At 50.2% G+C, this 16,109-nt stretch overlaps 1 protein-coding gene across 1 annotated transcript in view; it reads right to left on the minus strand.

The window, feature by feature from the left end:
* The window catches only part of LOC113407956 (zinc finger protein 585B-like), a 44,290-nt gene that overhangs the window by 25,033 nt on the left and 3,148 nt on the right, over positions 1 to 16,109 (minus strand). Inside the window, exon 3 of the mRNA XM_029913267.1 lies at positions 913 to 2,689. Coding sequence (XP_029769127.1) covers positions 913 to 2,689 — 1,777 coding nt within the window. The remainder of the gene's footprint in view (positions 1 to 912; positions 2,690 to 16,109) is intronic.

Here is a 16,109-nt window from a genome sequence, read left to right on the forward strand (position 1 = left end):
TAGCACAGAAGCTAAAACACCACATTTTACTGTCCCTGCTCCCCACTCTTTTAGCATCTCGTTAATTCTGGTGCATAAGGGATAAAATGTACAAACAGTAAATGCTTTTCAGCACAGCCTGGTGTAATGTGAGACTATCTGGGAATGAGAAAATCTGGCCCAAAGGGGGAACTCAGGGACTAGCAATCACTCTGCTAACGGGAGGTCGGGGGCGGGGGGGTCAGAAACTGTGTTCCCTGCTGGCTACACAGCTGCACAGCAGGCTATTGAGGGCCGTGGAGACAGGCAGGGAGAGGATCCCCCCCCAGGCTTGGCCCAGGTCCACCGGAGCTGCTGGGGAGAGGAACCCCTCCCTCAGCCCAGCTCAGGACCACAGGAGCCCCCGCGGCTGGGGAGAGGTGCCTCTCACCCATCCTCGAGCTGCTGCTGGATCCTCACCCAAGCGATGGGCAGCTGGATGCTTGGGAGCCAAAAGCCCCTGAAGTGTGTGGGAACGAGGAAATGGGTTTGTTACTATGGCCTAGTCAGGGCCCTGAGAGAATTTCCCTGCTGTGTGGGGGAGTCTCTGATGTCCAACATGGTGTTAGCTGCACCTGGAGCATTTTCCGCACTGAGAACATCTCAGCGGTTTCTTCCCTGTACGGATTTCTAGATGCTTGATACTCCGGGAGCACCTAATGAAGCTTCCCCCACATTCAAGGCCTCTCTGCTGTGTGGGTCACTGAGGTGTGAAGTCAAATTGAATCTTTTTCTGCAGTCAGGCTATTCCTAGGGTCTCTCATACCTCTGTGGATTCTTGGTTACTGAAGTTTTTCCAACATGCCAAGCATTTATAAAGTCTCTCTCCTGTGTGGCTTGCCTGATGTGTAACAAGGCCTGATCTGAGCTTAACCCTTTCTTGTCATGTGTCACAGAAGTTTAGATCCTGTGTGGATTCTCCCATGTTTAACAAGGTCTGATCTCCGTTTGAAACTTTTCCCACAGTCCAGGCACTTATGAGGGCTCTCTCCTGTATGGATTGCTTGATGTCTAAGAAGGTGAGACCTCTGCTTGAAAGCTGTCCCACAGTCCAAGCACTTGTGAGGTCTCTCTCCTGTGTGGATTCCTTGATGTCTAAGAAGGTGTGACTTCTGCTTGAAACTTTTCCCACAATCCAAGCAGTTATGGGGTCTCTCTCCTGTGTGGATTACCCGATGTTTAACGAGGTCTGACCTGCGCTTGAAACTTTTTCCACAGTCCAAGCACTTACAGGGGTTCTCTCCTGTATGGATTGCCTGATGATTAACAAGGTCTGATCTCTGTCTGAATCTTTTCCCACAATCCAAGCAGTTATGGGGTCTCTCTCCTTTGTGGATTGCCTGATGTTTAACAAGGTTTGACCTCCATATGAAACTTTCCCCACATTCCAAGCACTTGTGGGGTCTCTCTCCTGTGTGCATTGCCTGATGTGTAGCAAGAGATGATCTCCATGTGAAACTTTTCCCACAGTCCAAGCACTTATGGGGTCTCTGTCCTGTGTGAATTGCCAGATGTTTAATAAGCGCTGATCTCGTTATAAATTTTTTTCCACAGTCAAAGCAGTTATGGGGTCTCTCTCCTGTATGGATTGCCTGATGTTTAACAAGTTTTGACCTCCCTGTGAAACTTTTCCCACAGTCCAAGCACTTATGGGGTCTCTCTCCGGTGTGGATTGCCTGGTGATTAACAAGGTCTGATCTCCGCTTGAAACTTTTCCCACAGTCCAAACACTTATGGGGTCTCTCTCCTGTGTGGATTGCCTGATGATTAACAAGGTCTGATCTCCGCTTGAAACTTTTCCCACAATCCAAGCACTTATGAGGGCTCTCTCCTGTATGGATTGCTTGATGTCTAAGAAGGTGAGACCTCTGCTTGAAACTTGTCCCACAGTCCAAGCACTTGTGAGGTCTCTCTCCTGTGTGGATTGCTTGATGTCTAAGAACATGTGACCTCTGCTTGAAACTTTTCCCACAGTCCAAGCACTTATGGGGTCTCTCTCCTGTGTGGATTACCCGATGTTTAACAAGGTCTGACCTCCGATTGAAACTTTTCCCACAGTCCAAGCACTTATGGGGTCTCCCTCCTGTGTGGATTGCCTGATGATTAGCAAGATCTGATTTGCGTGTGAAACTTTTGCCACAGTCCAAGCACTTATGGGGTCTCTCTCCTGTGTGGCTTTCTTGATGTGAAATTAGTGCTGACTTAGAACTGGAACATTTCCCGTACTCGAGGCAAATGGGCTTCTCTCCAGTGTGGCTTCTCCCATGGTTATTAAGATCTGAGCGGTTACTGAAGCTTTCCCCACGGTCCAAGCACTGAAGGGGTTTCTCTCCAGTGTGGATTGTCTGATGTGTCACAAGCTGTGATCTCACAATGAATCCTTTACCACACTGTAGGCAGTGCCATGGTGTCTCCTTCTTGTGATTTGTCTGCTGCGCGATGGGATCCTTGTCTCCTCCCCCACAGTTAATAGATTCATCCTCTTTCTTCCCTGGGTGGCTTTCCAGCAGCTTCTCTGACCTGTGCCAATTTCCCCAGGCTTCTCCCTGTTCCACGCACTGGGAAAAATTCCCTTCAGCTCTTCTCACAAATGTCCCCTGTGGTTCCACTTCCCCAGGAACTTCCTCATGATGATTCCCCTCCTGCTTCTCACTCCCTCGCTCAGCACCTGCTGGGAGAGAGACAATCCAGACAGGAGGCATTGTGTTGGGGAGAAAGAGGAATAGCACAGAGGGAAAACCCAACACAAAGACTGAGCAATTGGATTCTGCCTCCACATCCCAGCCAAATACTCACAGGGAAGGAAATTCCTGCAGCTAACAGAATGAGTGGAAATTCGTGAGCGATATCTGCTGACTACAGTCCTGCCCTGGGTGAGATGAGGAAGAACGGAGGACACTCACTCACACCGTATTTTGGGATTCTCAGCTTTTCCTTTCATTCCCCAGACGGTTTCTGTGTCAGTCCTCACCTGTATGGGTGCCTCTTGGGATCTCTCTTTCCTCGCAGGCCTGGAGATCAGGCACCCACGGCTCTTCCCCTCGTTCCAGCCGGGTGATGAGCTCAGGTTTGGGAATGGGAAATCCTGTGCAGAGGGTGAAATCAGACCAGATCAGGGTGCATGGAACATTGGTGGAGTATTTGTCAGAAAGGACATTCCATGAGTGGAACGTTTCCCTGTGCTCTGCTGCAGAAACATGGAATCCAGGAGGACGGGAACATGGTCACTGAGCCCCCTTGCGCAGAGGAAGTTGTCTGGGGAGGTGAGTTGAATTATTACTACACCCTCACTAGGTGTTCCCAGGATCTGTGCACTCTGGGAGCCTTGCTGACTCACACACAGCTCTGGACTTAAGCCCCTGCCTCTTTCTAAACCTGCAGAGCCCAGAGCCCTCCCCATGGCTGGAGCTATTCCCAAGGAGGGAGGTGAACAGGGATTGTGTGTGCAGCTGAGAAACAACACAGACAGGCCAATGCTGGATTTATGCCCCTTTGAAAGCTGGAGGGGGGGGGTGGTTTAACTTGTCCATTGAGTTTTGACACCCATGTGCCACTGGAGAGGGCACGGAGATGCAAATCTCTTTCACATGGCAGCTGTGCATTATGGAACCCATTCGCCTCTGATCTAACTGACCAGGGAAGAACCTGACCCGATTCAGACACGCAGACCCCACGGCTTCTAATAACCGAGGGGACGGGAATCCCTTACCCAGTGAGGTCACTGTCTCATAGTTCTCCTGCATGACGTCCCTGTAGAGGGCTTTCTGAGCGGGGTCCAGCAGAGCCCCCTGCCCCTGGGTGAAATACACAGCCACCTCCTTGAAGGTCACCAGCCCCTGAAACAAGAAGAGTCCCCCACTCAGCACCTGCTGCCCCAGCCACAATCCCACTACCCATGGGAAAGAAAAAAAAACGTGAAGCTCTGGGAGGGCCAGAGTAGCAGAATCCCACCCGCACACTGCTCAGAGCACCTAGGAGGCTTCAGGGGGTGGGGAGAAGGTGAGAGCTCCTTGTTCCGTCCCCCCCGCAGCACATGGAGCAGGGCAGAGTCTTCTCATTTCTCACACGCCTGCCAGCCACAGGCTGATACGGGAAGCAGAGCTCTGAGCCGGGGACAGGGACAGGAATCCCAACAGCTTCCCTTCATAATTCACAGCAGCCTCTGGCTAATGCAGTGGCCCTCAAACTGGTGACCCCTTTCACATAGCAAGCCTCTGAATGCGACCTCTCTTATACATTAAAAACACTTTTTTATATATTTAACACCATTATAAATGATGCAGGCAAAGCGGGGTTTGGGGTGGAGGTTGACAGCTTGCGACCCCCCATGGAATCACCTCGTGACTCCCTAAGGGGTCCCAACCCCCAGTTTGAGAACGCCCGGGCTAGTGGGGTCAGACTCCAGCACTGGGAGCCTGGAAAATGTTATATTCTAGGGGTTATATTCTGTTTGAGAAATGGGGGAATGTCCCCTCCCCCATCCCCCGCCACCAATGGGCATACTCAGAAAATCAGTAGGTTTATCACACCCTGTCTCCTCCCTGCCCCCACCCAGCAGCTCCCAGAAAATCCCCTACCTGAGCTGGCTCCATCACAGCCATTTCCCTTCCCTGTCTCCTGGAAGACGGGCCAATCTGGAGCGAAATGGGGACGTGATTCCTCAGCCTGTCAGGGCGAGAGGGGCGATGGGGGAGGTTACAGAAGGGGCTTCAGTCCATGTCACACCCCGGTTCCCCCCCAGACTCTTCAGTAACCGTCCCAGTAACAGCATCTCTGAGCCAAATGCTAGAAAAAGAGCAGAATCAAAGGGGCCACTTTGAGGGATTGCCCCCATTGCAGTGTAAACCCCTCTCCCTTAGCAATAGCCGGAGCCCTCTGGTGGCAACACCTGAACAATGAGCTGCTCTGGACTACCCCAGCAGCTCCAGGGACAGGAGGATAGAGGCTGATCCCATTGGCCCATCTGCACTCTCCCATGGCCAGAGCCAGCAGTGACTCCGGTCTGACACTGGTATGGCTGAGATCTGAATCCTGCAGGGAAATCAGACCAGGGCCCCAGGCAGCCCCCAAAACTCAGGACACACAGACCCCACCAGCTCGTGTGTGTCTGACAATGATACACATGGAGCAGGGTATGTGGGGGGGGGGAGAGGGGGTCGGGGTTTTTGCCTTGTAGCTTCTGCGCCCCGAGGGGTTAGTGCCCCAAAGCCGGTTTGACCAGTTCCAGGAGAAGAGCTTCTCTCCGCCCCTGCCCCCTTGTGTCCCATGGGGCGGAGAAGCTGCCTTGTCATCTCCCCCCCCTTCCGCCGCCAGGCTCCCCACAGCCCCCTTCCCTCGCAGTGCCCCCCCTCACATCTTCCCCCATTCCAGCCTCGCTCCCCTCAGCCCCACAATCCCCCCGATCTCACTGCATCGCCCCATCTTTCCTTCAGTGCACCCCCGCCCCCATCCCAGCCTGCTCCCCGCACTCCCAGCACCCGCCTCCTGCCTCCACCCCGCTCCCCCCGCCTGCCCTCACCCCCCTGCACCTCTTTATCCTCCTCCCCCTGCAGCCCGGCTGTGACGGGGGGGGGGGTCTCTCTTACCTTCCCTCCGCGCGGGCCCCCCTGGGGCAGGGGCCGGGCCGGGAAGGGGCCTGGCCGGGCTGGGGGCTCTGCCCTGGGAGAGGCTCCTGGGGAACAGCGGGAAGGGCCCTGCTGGAGATTCCCCTCTCCCGGCTGCAGCCAGGGCTACGGGCTCCCAGCACCAGCCGCCGGGGCTCGGGGATCTCGCTGGGAGCCAGAGTCACCGCAGCGGCTGCGAGTCACTTCCTGCTGCCGGGCCTAAGCCCAGCGATCGCTCCCCCCAGAGCCGCCTCCCAGCTGCTCCTGGGTCCTAGCGATCAACCCATCACTCTGCAGCCCCCCTGCCCCCGCACCCTGGGGATCCACCGGCCCCGGGCTCAGGCAGCTTCTCCCAGCATTAAGGGGGCATCCTGCATAGAAACGTCTTCTGTCAGCATTCAGTCTCGTTTGCAGCCTCTCGGCAGGAGAAATCGGCCCGTCTGAGCCGTGGCAAACTTCTCTTCCCATTGGGCTGGCTAAGGCCTTGCTCTAACCTGCCTCTTTGGTCACAGGCTACCGGCACTGGTGCAAAACGTCTGGTTGTCTCAGCTGGCTGGGCCAGATTTGTAAGGGAGAGAGCAGAAGTGGGGTCTGGCATAATAGTTTAGACCAGTGGGAAGGAAACAGATGCATGAGGGGAAGACTGGCAGCAGCACCTCAAGTCTCACATGCCAGGGGGAGTTCAGGATTTAGCTGAAGCAGTTGAGGATGTCGGCTGGTTCCCCTTCTCTGGTTTGCCCTGCTCAGCTTCCCTTTCAGGATCAGGATGATGAAAGCCCAATGGTGCCATGCTGGGTCCCAGGAGACAGCGGGTGTGAGACATACCCCAGGGTACAATCTGGACTGTTGAACTGCTTAATTCTCCATCCCAGGACATGTTTTACACTGCTGCCCTGTGTGAACAACAAACCCCTCCTCGCTCTGCTCCCACACAGCCACCAGCCTTCAAAGTCACTCCTGGCTGCACTGTACTGAGTGCGACCAGCCAGACACTCAGGAACTTACCAATCAACACAGCAACATCAGCCAGGTTTCTACTCCCAGTCTGTTCGCTGTGGCTGGACAAACTCAATAATTAGTTGGTCATCCCCACAAAGGGGCCTGATTAGGCCACAGCCTTGTTCTCTCAAGTCAAATCCCCCCGAAAAATTCAATGAAAACACACAGTCCAGACAAAACACTAAATTGGAACAAGGGGGTTTTCAGGGATTACAAGGGAGAAAGATGTAAAAGGTCAGAACTGGTTAAAAAAAATACAATTTAAACATGCATTTTAAATCCTAAATATTACTAAACTAAGGAAGATGCGAAGCAAACAGGATTTCCCATCCCACCCGCTGTTGCAGGCAGTTCACAGTTCTTAGTACCCAGACTGGATTTCCTTCCAGCGTTGGTCCGTCCTCCCCAGTCCAAGGCCCCTGTTGCCTTTCAAGCCATCTTGTTGCCTTCTGTAAAGATGGGAGAGGAGAGGTGAAAATGGAGGCAATTCTCCCTTGTGCTTTTGAACCACTCTCCTCTTTGAGGTTCACCCCCCAGCTGAGGGGCAGGCGACAATCAGTCTGTGGCCTAAGTGAGTGTCCAGCCATCCTTCCGGTGAATTGTAACTCTCTTGTTCCCAGCTCCACAGCTGGTGAATGGCCGGCTGAGCAATTAATGGCCACATAGCACCTAGCTGGTGTGCAGATACCATTGTCTCTGGGGAGCTCGTCTGTGGGCGTTTTCCAGCTTTACAGCATGTAACAAACATACAGCGAACTCTCAGAGCTCCATAGACAATGTTGATAGACACATTTTAACGGGGCAATAACATTCAGCAGACGATGACTTTTCCTATGATACCTCACAAGACATACTTTGGAGAAGATTTATCATTTTGTAAAAGTGGTGACCATAATACTGAGGGCTTTGGGTTCTGGCGTGTGGTGGTCGGAGCCTTGGGTAGAAGGGGCGGAGCCGGCAGGCTAGCCTCCCCAAAACAGGGGTTCGCACGCCACCCATGGTAGGTGGTAAGGTTGTGTGAGGACAGAGGCACTGTCAACTCCATGGTTTTAGCACAATGTGGGAGAGTATCTCCTGCAAAGAGACCAAGGGCATGGCTACACTTGCAGATCTAGAGCGCTTTGAGTTAAACCAGCCTTCGTAGAGCGCAATAGGGAAAGCGCTGCAATCTGTCGACACTGACAGCTGCAAGCGCACTGGCCACATTAGCAGCTCTTGCAACGGCCATAGAGAGCACTGCATTGTGGTAGCTATCCCAGCATGGAAGTGGCTGCAACGTGCTTTTCAAATGGGGGTGCGGTGGGGTGAAGTGTGACAGGGAGTGTGTTGTGTGTATGTGGGCGGAGAGAGAGTGGATTTTGGGGGGGCTGAGAGCATGTCAGCATGCTGTCTTGTAAGTTCAGACAGCAGCGGGCCCCCCGTCCCTTTCTCTCACACACAGCATTCCACAGTAATGGTTGCTTTCTCTCAGAGCAGATAAGCAGCTGGCTGTCAGAAACTGAGCTTTCAAAGGGCATATCTGCAATCCTGCTGCAATTCCAAAACAATGACAAGAGTGGCCACTTGACTTAAGGGGATTATGGGACGTTTCTGGAGGCTGATCAGAGCGCAGTAATGCAACACCCCGTTCACACTGACACCCGGGCGTTTCAGCCAATGCACACCAAGTGTTAATCTTCTCACCGAGGTGGAGTACCAGGAGCGCTCTAGCCCTGGAGTCAGAGCGCTCTAGGTGTCTTGCCAGTGTGGACGGGTAGTAAGCTAGGGCACCCGGGCCTGCTTTAATGTGCTCTAACTCGCAAGTGTAGCCAAGCCCCAAGAATCCAATGCTCTGATTCTCCCCTCACAACAACTGCACACTGGCGTAGACAGGTCAAGTGACACCAGGGGGATTACTGTTGAATAGCACCCAGGTGAGGGAGAGGAGGATGAATCCGGAAGTCCAGTCAGACAGTTCCTGTTTTGTACTGGGGTCAGGGAGAGGGGCACAAGATTTTAGAGAGTTTTATCTCTATAGGAAGTCTGAGGAGCCTATGACAGGGCAGGGTGAGGTTGGCTGGGCGACCTCACTGTGCATTTCCATCCCAGACCACGTCTGCCTTGGCTTTACCTTGAACCTTAACTCTGGAGTGGGTCCCCATTTCATGCAAAACAAAGGAGACTAGGAGTGGGAGAAACTAAATTCTACTTTATTACAAGCACAAGCCCAGTTCAGTCCCAGCCCACTGCTGCACCCAATTCCCGCACGCTCCAACAAGACAGCTACATCTGAAAATGGGGAGAAAAGTGCCGAGAAGCCATGAGAGACGTTGGGACCCCGTCACAAAAGCAAACACTCCAAGAGCCGGGAATCCAAAGAGCTCAGGTTGGAAGGATTCTTGCCAGCAAGTTAAAGAAGTATAGGCTGGATGAATGGACTATAAAGTGGATAGAAAGCTGGCTAGTTCATCGGGCTCAACGGATAGTGATCAATGGCTCCAAGTCTAGTTGGCAGCCATTATCAAGCAGAGTACCCCAAGGGTCGGTCCTGGGGCCGGTTTTGTTCAATATCTTCATTAATGATCTGGAGGATGGCGTTGACTGCACCCTCAGCAAGTTTGCGGATGACACTAAACTGGGAGGAGGAGTAGATACGCTGGAGGGTAGGGATAGGATACAGAGGGACCTAGACAAATTAGAGGATTGGGCCAAAAGAAATCTGATGAAGTTCAACAAGGACAAGTGCAGAGTCCTGCACTTAGGATGGAAGAATCCCATTCACTGTTACAGACTAGGGACCGAGTGGCTAGGCAGCAGTTCTGCAGAAAAGGACCTAGTGGTTACAGTGGACGAGAAACTGGATACGAGTCAACAGTGTGCCCTTGTTGCCAAGAAGGTTAACGGCATTTTGGGCTGTATAAGTAGAAGCATTGCCAGCAGATCGAGGGACATGATCATTCCTCTCTATTCGACATTGGTGAGGCCTCATCTAGAGTACTGTGTCCAGTTTTGGGCCCCACACTACAAGAAGGATGTGGAAAAATTGGAAAGAGTCCAGCGGAGAGCAACAAAAATGATTAGGGGGCTGGAGCACATGACTTATGAGGAGAGCCTGAGGGAACTGGCATTATTTAGTCTGCAGAAGAGAAGAATGAGGGGGGATTTGATAGCTGCTTTCAACTACCTGAAAGGGGATTCCAAAGAGGATGGATCTAGACTGTTCTCAGTGGTAGCAGCTGACAGAACAAGGAGTAATGGTCTCAAGTTGCAGTGGGGGCAGTTTAGGTTGGATATTAGGAAAAACTTTTTCACTAGGAGGGTGGTGAAGCACTGGAATGCGTTACCTAGGGAGGTGGTGGAATCTCCTTCCTTAGAGGTTTTTAAGGTCAGGCTTGACAAAGCCCTGGCTGGGGTGATTTAGTTGGGGATTGGTCCTGCTTTGAGCAGGGGGTTGGACTAGATGACCTCCTGAGGTCCCTTCCAACCCTGATATTCTATGATTCTATGATGCAGTGTAGGGTGAGTGGGGCAGACAGTCTCTATCGTTCCCACACAGGACTCTGCAGTAGATGAGGAAAGGATGGACAGCTGGGCTGTCAGGCTCCTCATCTCCCTATGGCCTCCATGATGGGTATCCTATGCCTGGCTTCAAAGCTGCTTAGATCCCCTGACATCCCTGGCCTCCTCCTCACCTCTGCCCAGACTCGTCCTATCAGCTGCCCCCTCGGGCATGAGTCACATCATTTTAAAATTCAGGCACGGCTTGACCCCACACTCGCAGGATAATTCCTGTCTCTCTCTGGCGCTGATGCAGCGAGTGCACAGTTCTCGACCTCAGCTGTCTGGCTCTGAAGAGCAAACCCAGCGGTTTCCCAGCTCTGTCTCCCCAACCCCATCTCCAACCCTCTCCCCCTCCTGTCTGTATCTCACATCACTACCGAGATCAGGTGGTAACTTCCTTCTCCATGTCAGTGTCTGCCTCTGGGAGTGTGAATCTAGCTCGCACCCTCAGCGCTTGTGCTGATGAATATTGATAAATCAATTGACAAGGGGTAGAAAAAGGTTAAAATTAAATTAAAAAGGACTGTTCCGGCAAATGAACGTTTGTCTCACGTAGCTCTCAATAAATCTGAGCAACGTCCCGACAGACTAAGTATCAAAGTATGTGACCAAGCGGCCCTCAGGAACAGAAAAAAAACCCACAATCCAGGGTGGGCTATAAAACATTTTCACATTCATAAAGTGAAACCCCAGAGAAACTGAAGACTCAAACTCCAGGAAATAAGTGTACCCATTTTATTCTGAAGGGGCTAAACCTGCTTTACTTCTTGCTTCATGATTTGGTCATTTGTTACAAAAGTTTTAGCAGCAGCATCATAAACCCAGAACAAACAAAGCAGCTTCCCATCTACAAATGATCTGGCCTAGCCTAGACAAAAACTGAACGCAATTTTACCAAGCGATGGAAACGGGGTTATAAGATCAGAAAAGTGAAAAATGTGCCTTCAGATTCATTTGAATTCCCTTCCAGGTCTGTGACACTTTCTTCTCCGGCCCTCAGGGATTACAGCTATCAAAACAGTTGACTCCTAAGCATGGAGAGCCAGGGACACGATGGTAAGTGCCACCTTGGGAGGTGGAGGGACTGAACAGGGGCTGGATAAAACGCTCCATTGCTGGGACAGAGGCTGCTGTTTCGGGAGTGGAGCATTACGGTGATGGGGAAAGGAGGGAAACCCTCAGGCCTGGTCTACACTAACCCCCCAATTCGAACTAAGGTACGCAACTTCAGCTACGTGAATAACGTAGCTGAAGTCGACGTACCTTAGTTCGAACTTACCGTGGTCCAGATGCGGCAGGCAGGCTCCCCCGTCGACTCCGCGTACTCCTCGCGCAGAGCAGGATTACCGGAGTCGACGGCGAGCACTTCTGGGTTCGATTTATCACGTCCAGACAAGACGCGATAAATCGAACCCAGAAGTTCGATTGCCTGCCGCTGAACCAGCGCGTAAGTATAGACAAGCCCTCAGACTCACCCCATCACCTTCAAATAGCACAGAAGCTAAAACATCACGGTGATGGGATCCCCAGGGTGCAGCCTGGGCCTGTGGAACCGCTGTGCCCCCTTCTCTCTCCAGCCTGGGCTGTGTCTCACCATGCTTTGCTAGTGACAAGCAGCAAACCCCTCCAGGCGCTGCGATCACTCAGCACAACAGCATGTGCAGCCATACACCCAGCTAGATTGCATGAATGCTCCCAGAGCCACTCATGAATCACACAAAGAAAGGAACCGGCCAAATTCCCTCTGCTCCCTGCACTGTACCTCAGGACTATACCATCTTTAATAATAAAATAATAATAATAATGGAGATATCCTATCTCCTAGAACTGGAAGGGACCTTGAAAGGTCATCGAGTCCAGCCCCCTGCCTTCACTAGCAGGACCAAGTACTCCTCAAGACGTGCAGTGCAAATGAATTAATTGGTTCACCACTTCATCAATGGAAAGTGGTTATACACCAGTCTTTGCTAACCTGAGGAGGTTTACCACACATTTCAGGCAAACTCACTGGTAAAGAGAAAAAGTAAAACAAATGTATTGACTACATAAGATAGATTTTAAGTGATTATAAGTCAGAGTTAGCTACCAAAAGACAATAAAATATAAGCACGCAGTCTAAACTCTCAACCCTATTAGACTGGGCAACATCTAGATTAAGCAGTTTTTCTCACCCCACTGGATATTTCAGTGCTTAATAAACAGATTTGTCTCAAACCTGGGCCAGTCTACTCTGTTGGAGTCTTCAGTCTTCTTCTGAGTGTCTTGTTGCTTGCAGCATAGGTGGGGGCAGGAGAAAGGCCAAGCATGCGGCCACTCTGTGTCCCTCGTCCATGTGCTTGGAGAACACAAGTCCAGGCATGTCTGGTGGGCATTGCTGGCCCAGACAAGGTTGAGCAATACCCCTCCTGTGGCCTTATGCAGGTGAGTCATTGAATTGTAACTCCTCTGCTGGACAATGGGTGGTCATGTCTATTTAGCACCCACCAGGGCATTGGTTACCTCTCATGTCATTGTCTCTGGAGAGCTAGCATCTGGGCGCTTCCCAAACTTACAGCATGTATTGCTGACAAGCATACAACACAATTCTCATAACTTCACATGCATTCATGATATATATATTTAGCTAGAACAGTGACTTTCAGCAGATCATAGCCTTTACCCTGATATCTCACATGGCCTGCTTTATATGCAATATCACAATGATAAATAAATGAGGAATACAGGGGTTACAGGATGCTCCCCCAAGGTATAGAATGTCACAACCACATTTTTCTGTCCCAGTTCCCACCTTTTTTAGCATCTGTTTAATTCTAGCCCATAAGGGAGAAAATATACCAACACTCAACGCTTTTCAGCGCGGCCTGGAATAATGTGAGACTATCTGGGAATGAGACAATCCGGCCCCACGGGGGGACTCAGTGACTAACGATCACTCTGTTAATGGGAGGGATCTGAATAGATAAGATGCTCCAGGTGAGTTTGTCACACTGTCTGGAGTGGTTCACAACTGGGCGTGCTGACCTCCAGGCGGATTAGCAGAAAACCGGGCAGACATCCCAGGCTGCTGGTTCGTTCTGTAATTAGATTTCACCAAGCCAGTGATAAATGTGAACTCCTGGATCGCTATCGCAGTCTTACCCTAGACTCACAGACAGTCCCCTTAGACTCTCCAGTCTGTCTTGCCAACCAGACAAACTGGAATTTGTGATAAATGGTCACTTAAACCAAAAATCACATCTGATCACGTTGCTCCCAGTCCCAAGAGATCAGTCACTTACCCCAGAGCAATTGGTACCCTAGATCTTACACCAAAGACAACGCAGGCAGCCAGTTCTATAGTAAATTAACTAAAGGTTCATTAGCTAAGAAAAGGAAGTGAGAGCTATGGAGAGGTTAGAGCACGTAAAATATAGGCACAGGTGAGTCACAGTTTGTAATTCCAAAGGGTGGCAGTGATGTAATAAAATGCCAGTTTCCCAAAAGTCTTTTCAGGGTACCCAGATTGGCCCTGGGGGTCACAGCTTTGTATCAGGTACATTTCCCTGTAAGAGTGCAAACAGCCCGGAGATGAACAAGCTTCCTCTGAATCCATACTTACGGCTTCCTCTCATAGAAAACAGGCTGACAGGGTCACTACCCACGTGAGCTTTCCCTTTGATAATGGAGAGTGAGGAACGCATTTTGAGTCTTTGATCTCCAATCCTCAGGCACAACGCCCACTTGCTTTGAAATAACAAGTTTCTGTTAAAGTTCTTCATTTGCATTCCACTAGGCTTCTTCCTCGTTTGATGGGTTATTTAGTTACGGGGTATACACAATGGAAATATTCACTACTACATTATAACAGGATATAGACAAGTGAAAACAATGCAAGTAACATCCCATCAGTTGCCAGGAAGTTTAAACATCAAATACACTCAGATACATTTAACAATCACTTTGATCTACCCTAAACAAAAGAAAGGAAAATACAGCTACTATAAGGTGGGTGAACAACTGGTTGGATAACCGTTCCCAGAGAGTAGTTATCAATGGTCATGCTTTAGGGCATAACGACTGGGGTTCTGCAGGGATCAGTTCTGTGTCCAGTTCTTTCCAATGTCTTCATCAATGATTTAGATAATAGCATAGAGAGTACACTTATAAAGTTTGCAGATGATACCAAGCTGGGAGAGGTTGCAAGAGCTTTGGAGAATAGGATGAAAATTCAAAATGATCTGGACAAACTGGAGAAATGGTCTGAGATAAATAGATTCATAGATTCTAGGGCTGGAAGGGACCTCGAGAGGTCATCGAGTCCAGTCCCCTGCCCTCATGGCAGGACCAAAGACTGTCTAGACCATCCCTGATAGACATTTATCTAACCTACTCTTAAATATCTCCAGAGATTGAGATTCCACAACCTCCCTAGGCAATTTATTCCAGTGTTTAACCACCCTGACAGTTAGGAACATTTTCCTAATGTCCAACCTAAACCTCCCTTGCTGAAATGTAAGTCCATTGCTTCTTGTTCTATCCTTAGAGGTTAAGGAGAATTATTTTTCTCCGTCCTCCTTAGCAACATTTTAGGTACTTGAAAACTATTATATGTCAGGGTGGTTAGACACTGGAATAAATTGCCTAGAGAGGTTGTGGAATCTCCTTCATTGGAGATTTTTGAGAGCAGTTTAGACAACTATCATCTGGTACCACTGAGAACAGTCTAGATCCATCCTCTTTGGAACCCCCTTTCAGGTAGTTGAAAGCAGCTACCAAATCCCCCCTCTTTCTTCTCTTCTGTAGACTAAACAACCCCAGATCCCTCAGGCTCTCCTCATAATTTTTCCACATCCTTCTTGTAGTGTGGGGCCCAAACCTGAACACAGTACTCCAGATGAGGCCTCACCAATGTCCAATAGAGGGGAACGATCACGTCCCTCGATCTGCTGGCAATGCCCCTACTTATACAGCCCAAAATGCCGTTAGCCTTCTTGGCAACAATGGCACACTGTTGACTTATATCCAGCTTCTCGTCCACTGTAACCCCTAGGTCCTTTTCTGCAGAACTGCTGCCTAGCCATTCGGTCCCTAGTCTGTAGCAGTGAATGGGATTCTTTCATCCTAAGTGCAGGACTCTCCACTTGTCCTTGTTGAACCTCATCAGATTTATTTTGGCCCAATCCTCTAATTTGTCTACATCACTCTGTATCCTATCCTTACCCTCCAGCGTATCTACCAGTCCTCCCAGCTTAGTGTCATCTGCAAACTTGCTGAGGGTGCAGTTCACGTCATCCTCCAGATCATTAATGAAGATACTGAACAAAACAGGCCCAAGGACCGACCTTTGGGGCACTCCACTTGATATCAGCTGCCAACTAGACATGGAGCCATTGATCACTACGCGTTGAGCCCGACGATCTAGCCGGCTTTCTATCCACTTTATGGTCCATTCATCCAGCCCATACTTCTTTAACTTGCTGGCAAGAATACTGGAGGAGATCATATCAAAAGCTTTGCTAAAGTCAAGGAATAACACATCCACTGCTTTCCCTTCATCCACAGAGCCAGTTATCTCGTCATAGAAGGCAATTAGGTTACTCAGAAATGACGTGTCCTCTTCTTCCAAGTCTTTAAAAATACACATTTACATTTCAAACTCTAGGTTATCTAAGGTGGACACATTTTTAAAATCTCTCTCTAAAAGTTGAATCTGAGTCAATTACATACAAGTTGCTTAACCCTTTCATGCCATGTGTCACAGAAGTTTAGATCCTGTGTGGATTCTTCCATGTTTAATGAGGTCAGACCTCCGTATGAAACTTTTCCCGCAGTCCAAGCACCTCTGGAGTCTCTCCTCTGTGGATTGCCTGATGTTGAACAAGGTGTGACCTTTGTATAAAACTTTTCCCACAGTTCAGGCCTCGTGGGGTTTCTCTCCTGTGTGTAATGCCTGATGTTTAATAAGGTCTG

This window comes from Terrapene carolina, unplaced genomic scaffold (genome assembly GCF_002925995.2).
Source record: "Terrapene carolina triunguis isolate 2854851 unplaced genomic scaffold, T_m_triunguis-2.0 Scaffold564, whole genome shotgun sequence".
Lineage (NCBI taxonomy): Eukaryota > Metazoa > Chordata > Testudines > Emydidae > Terrapene > Terrapene triunguis.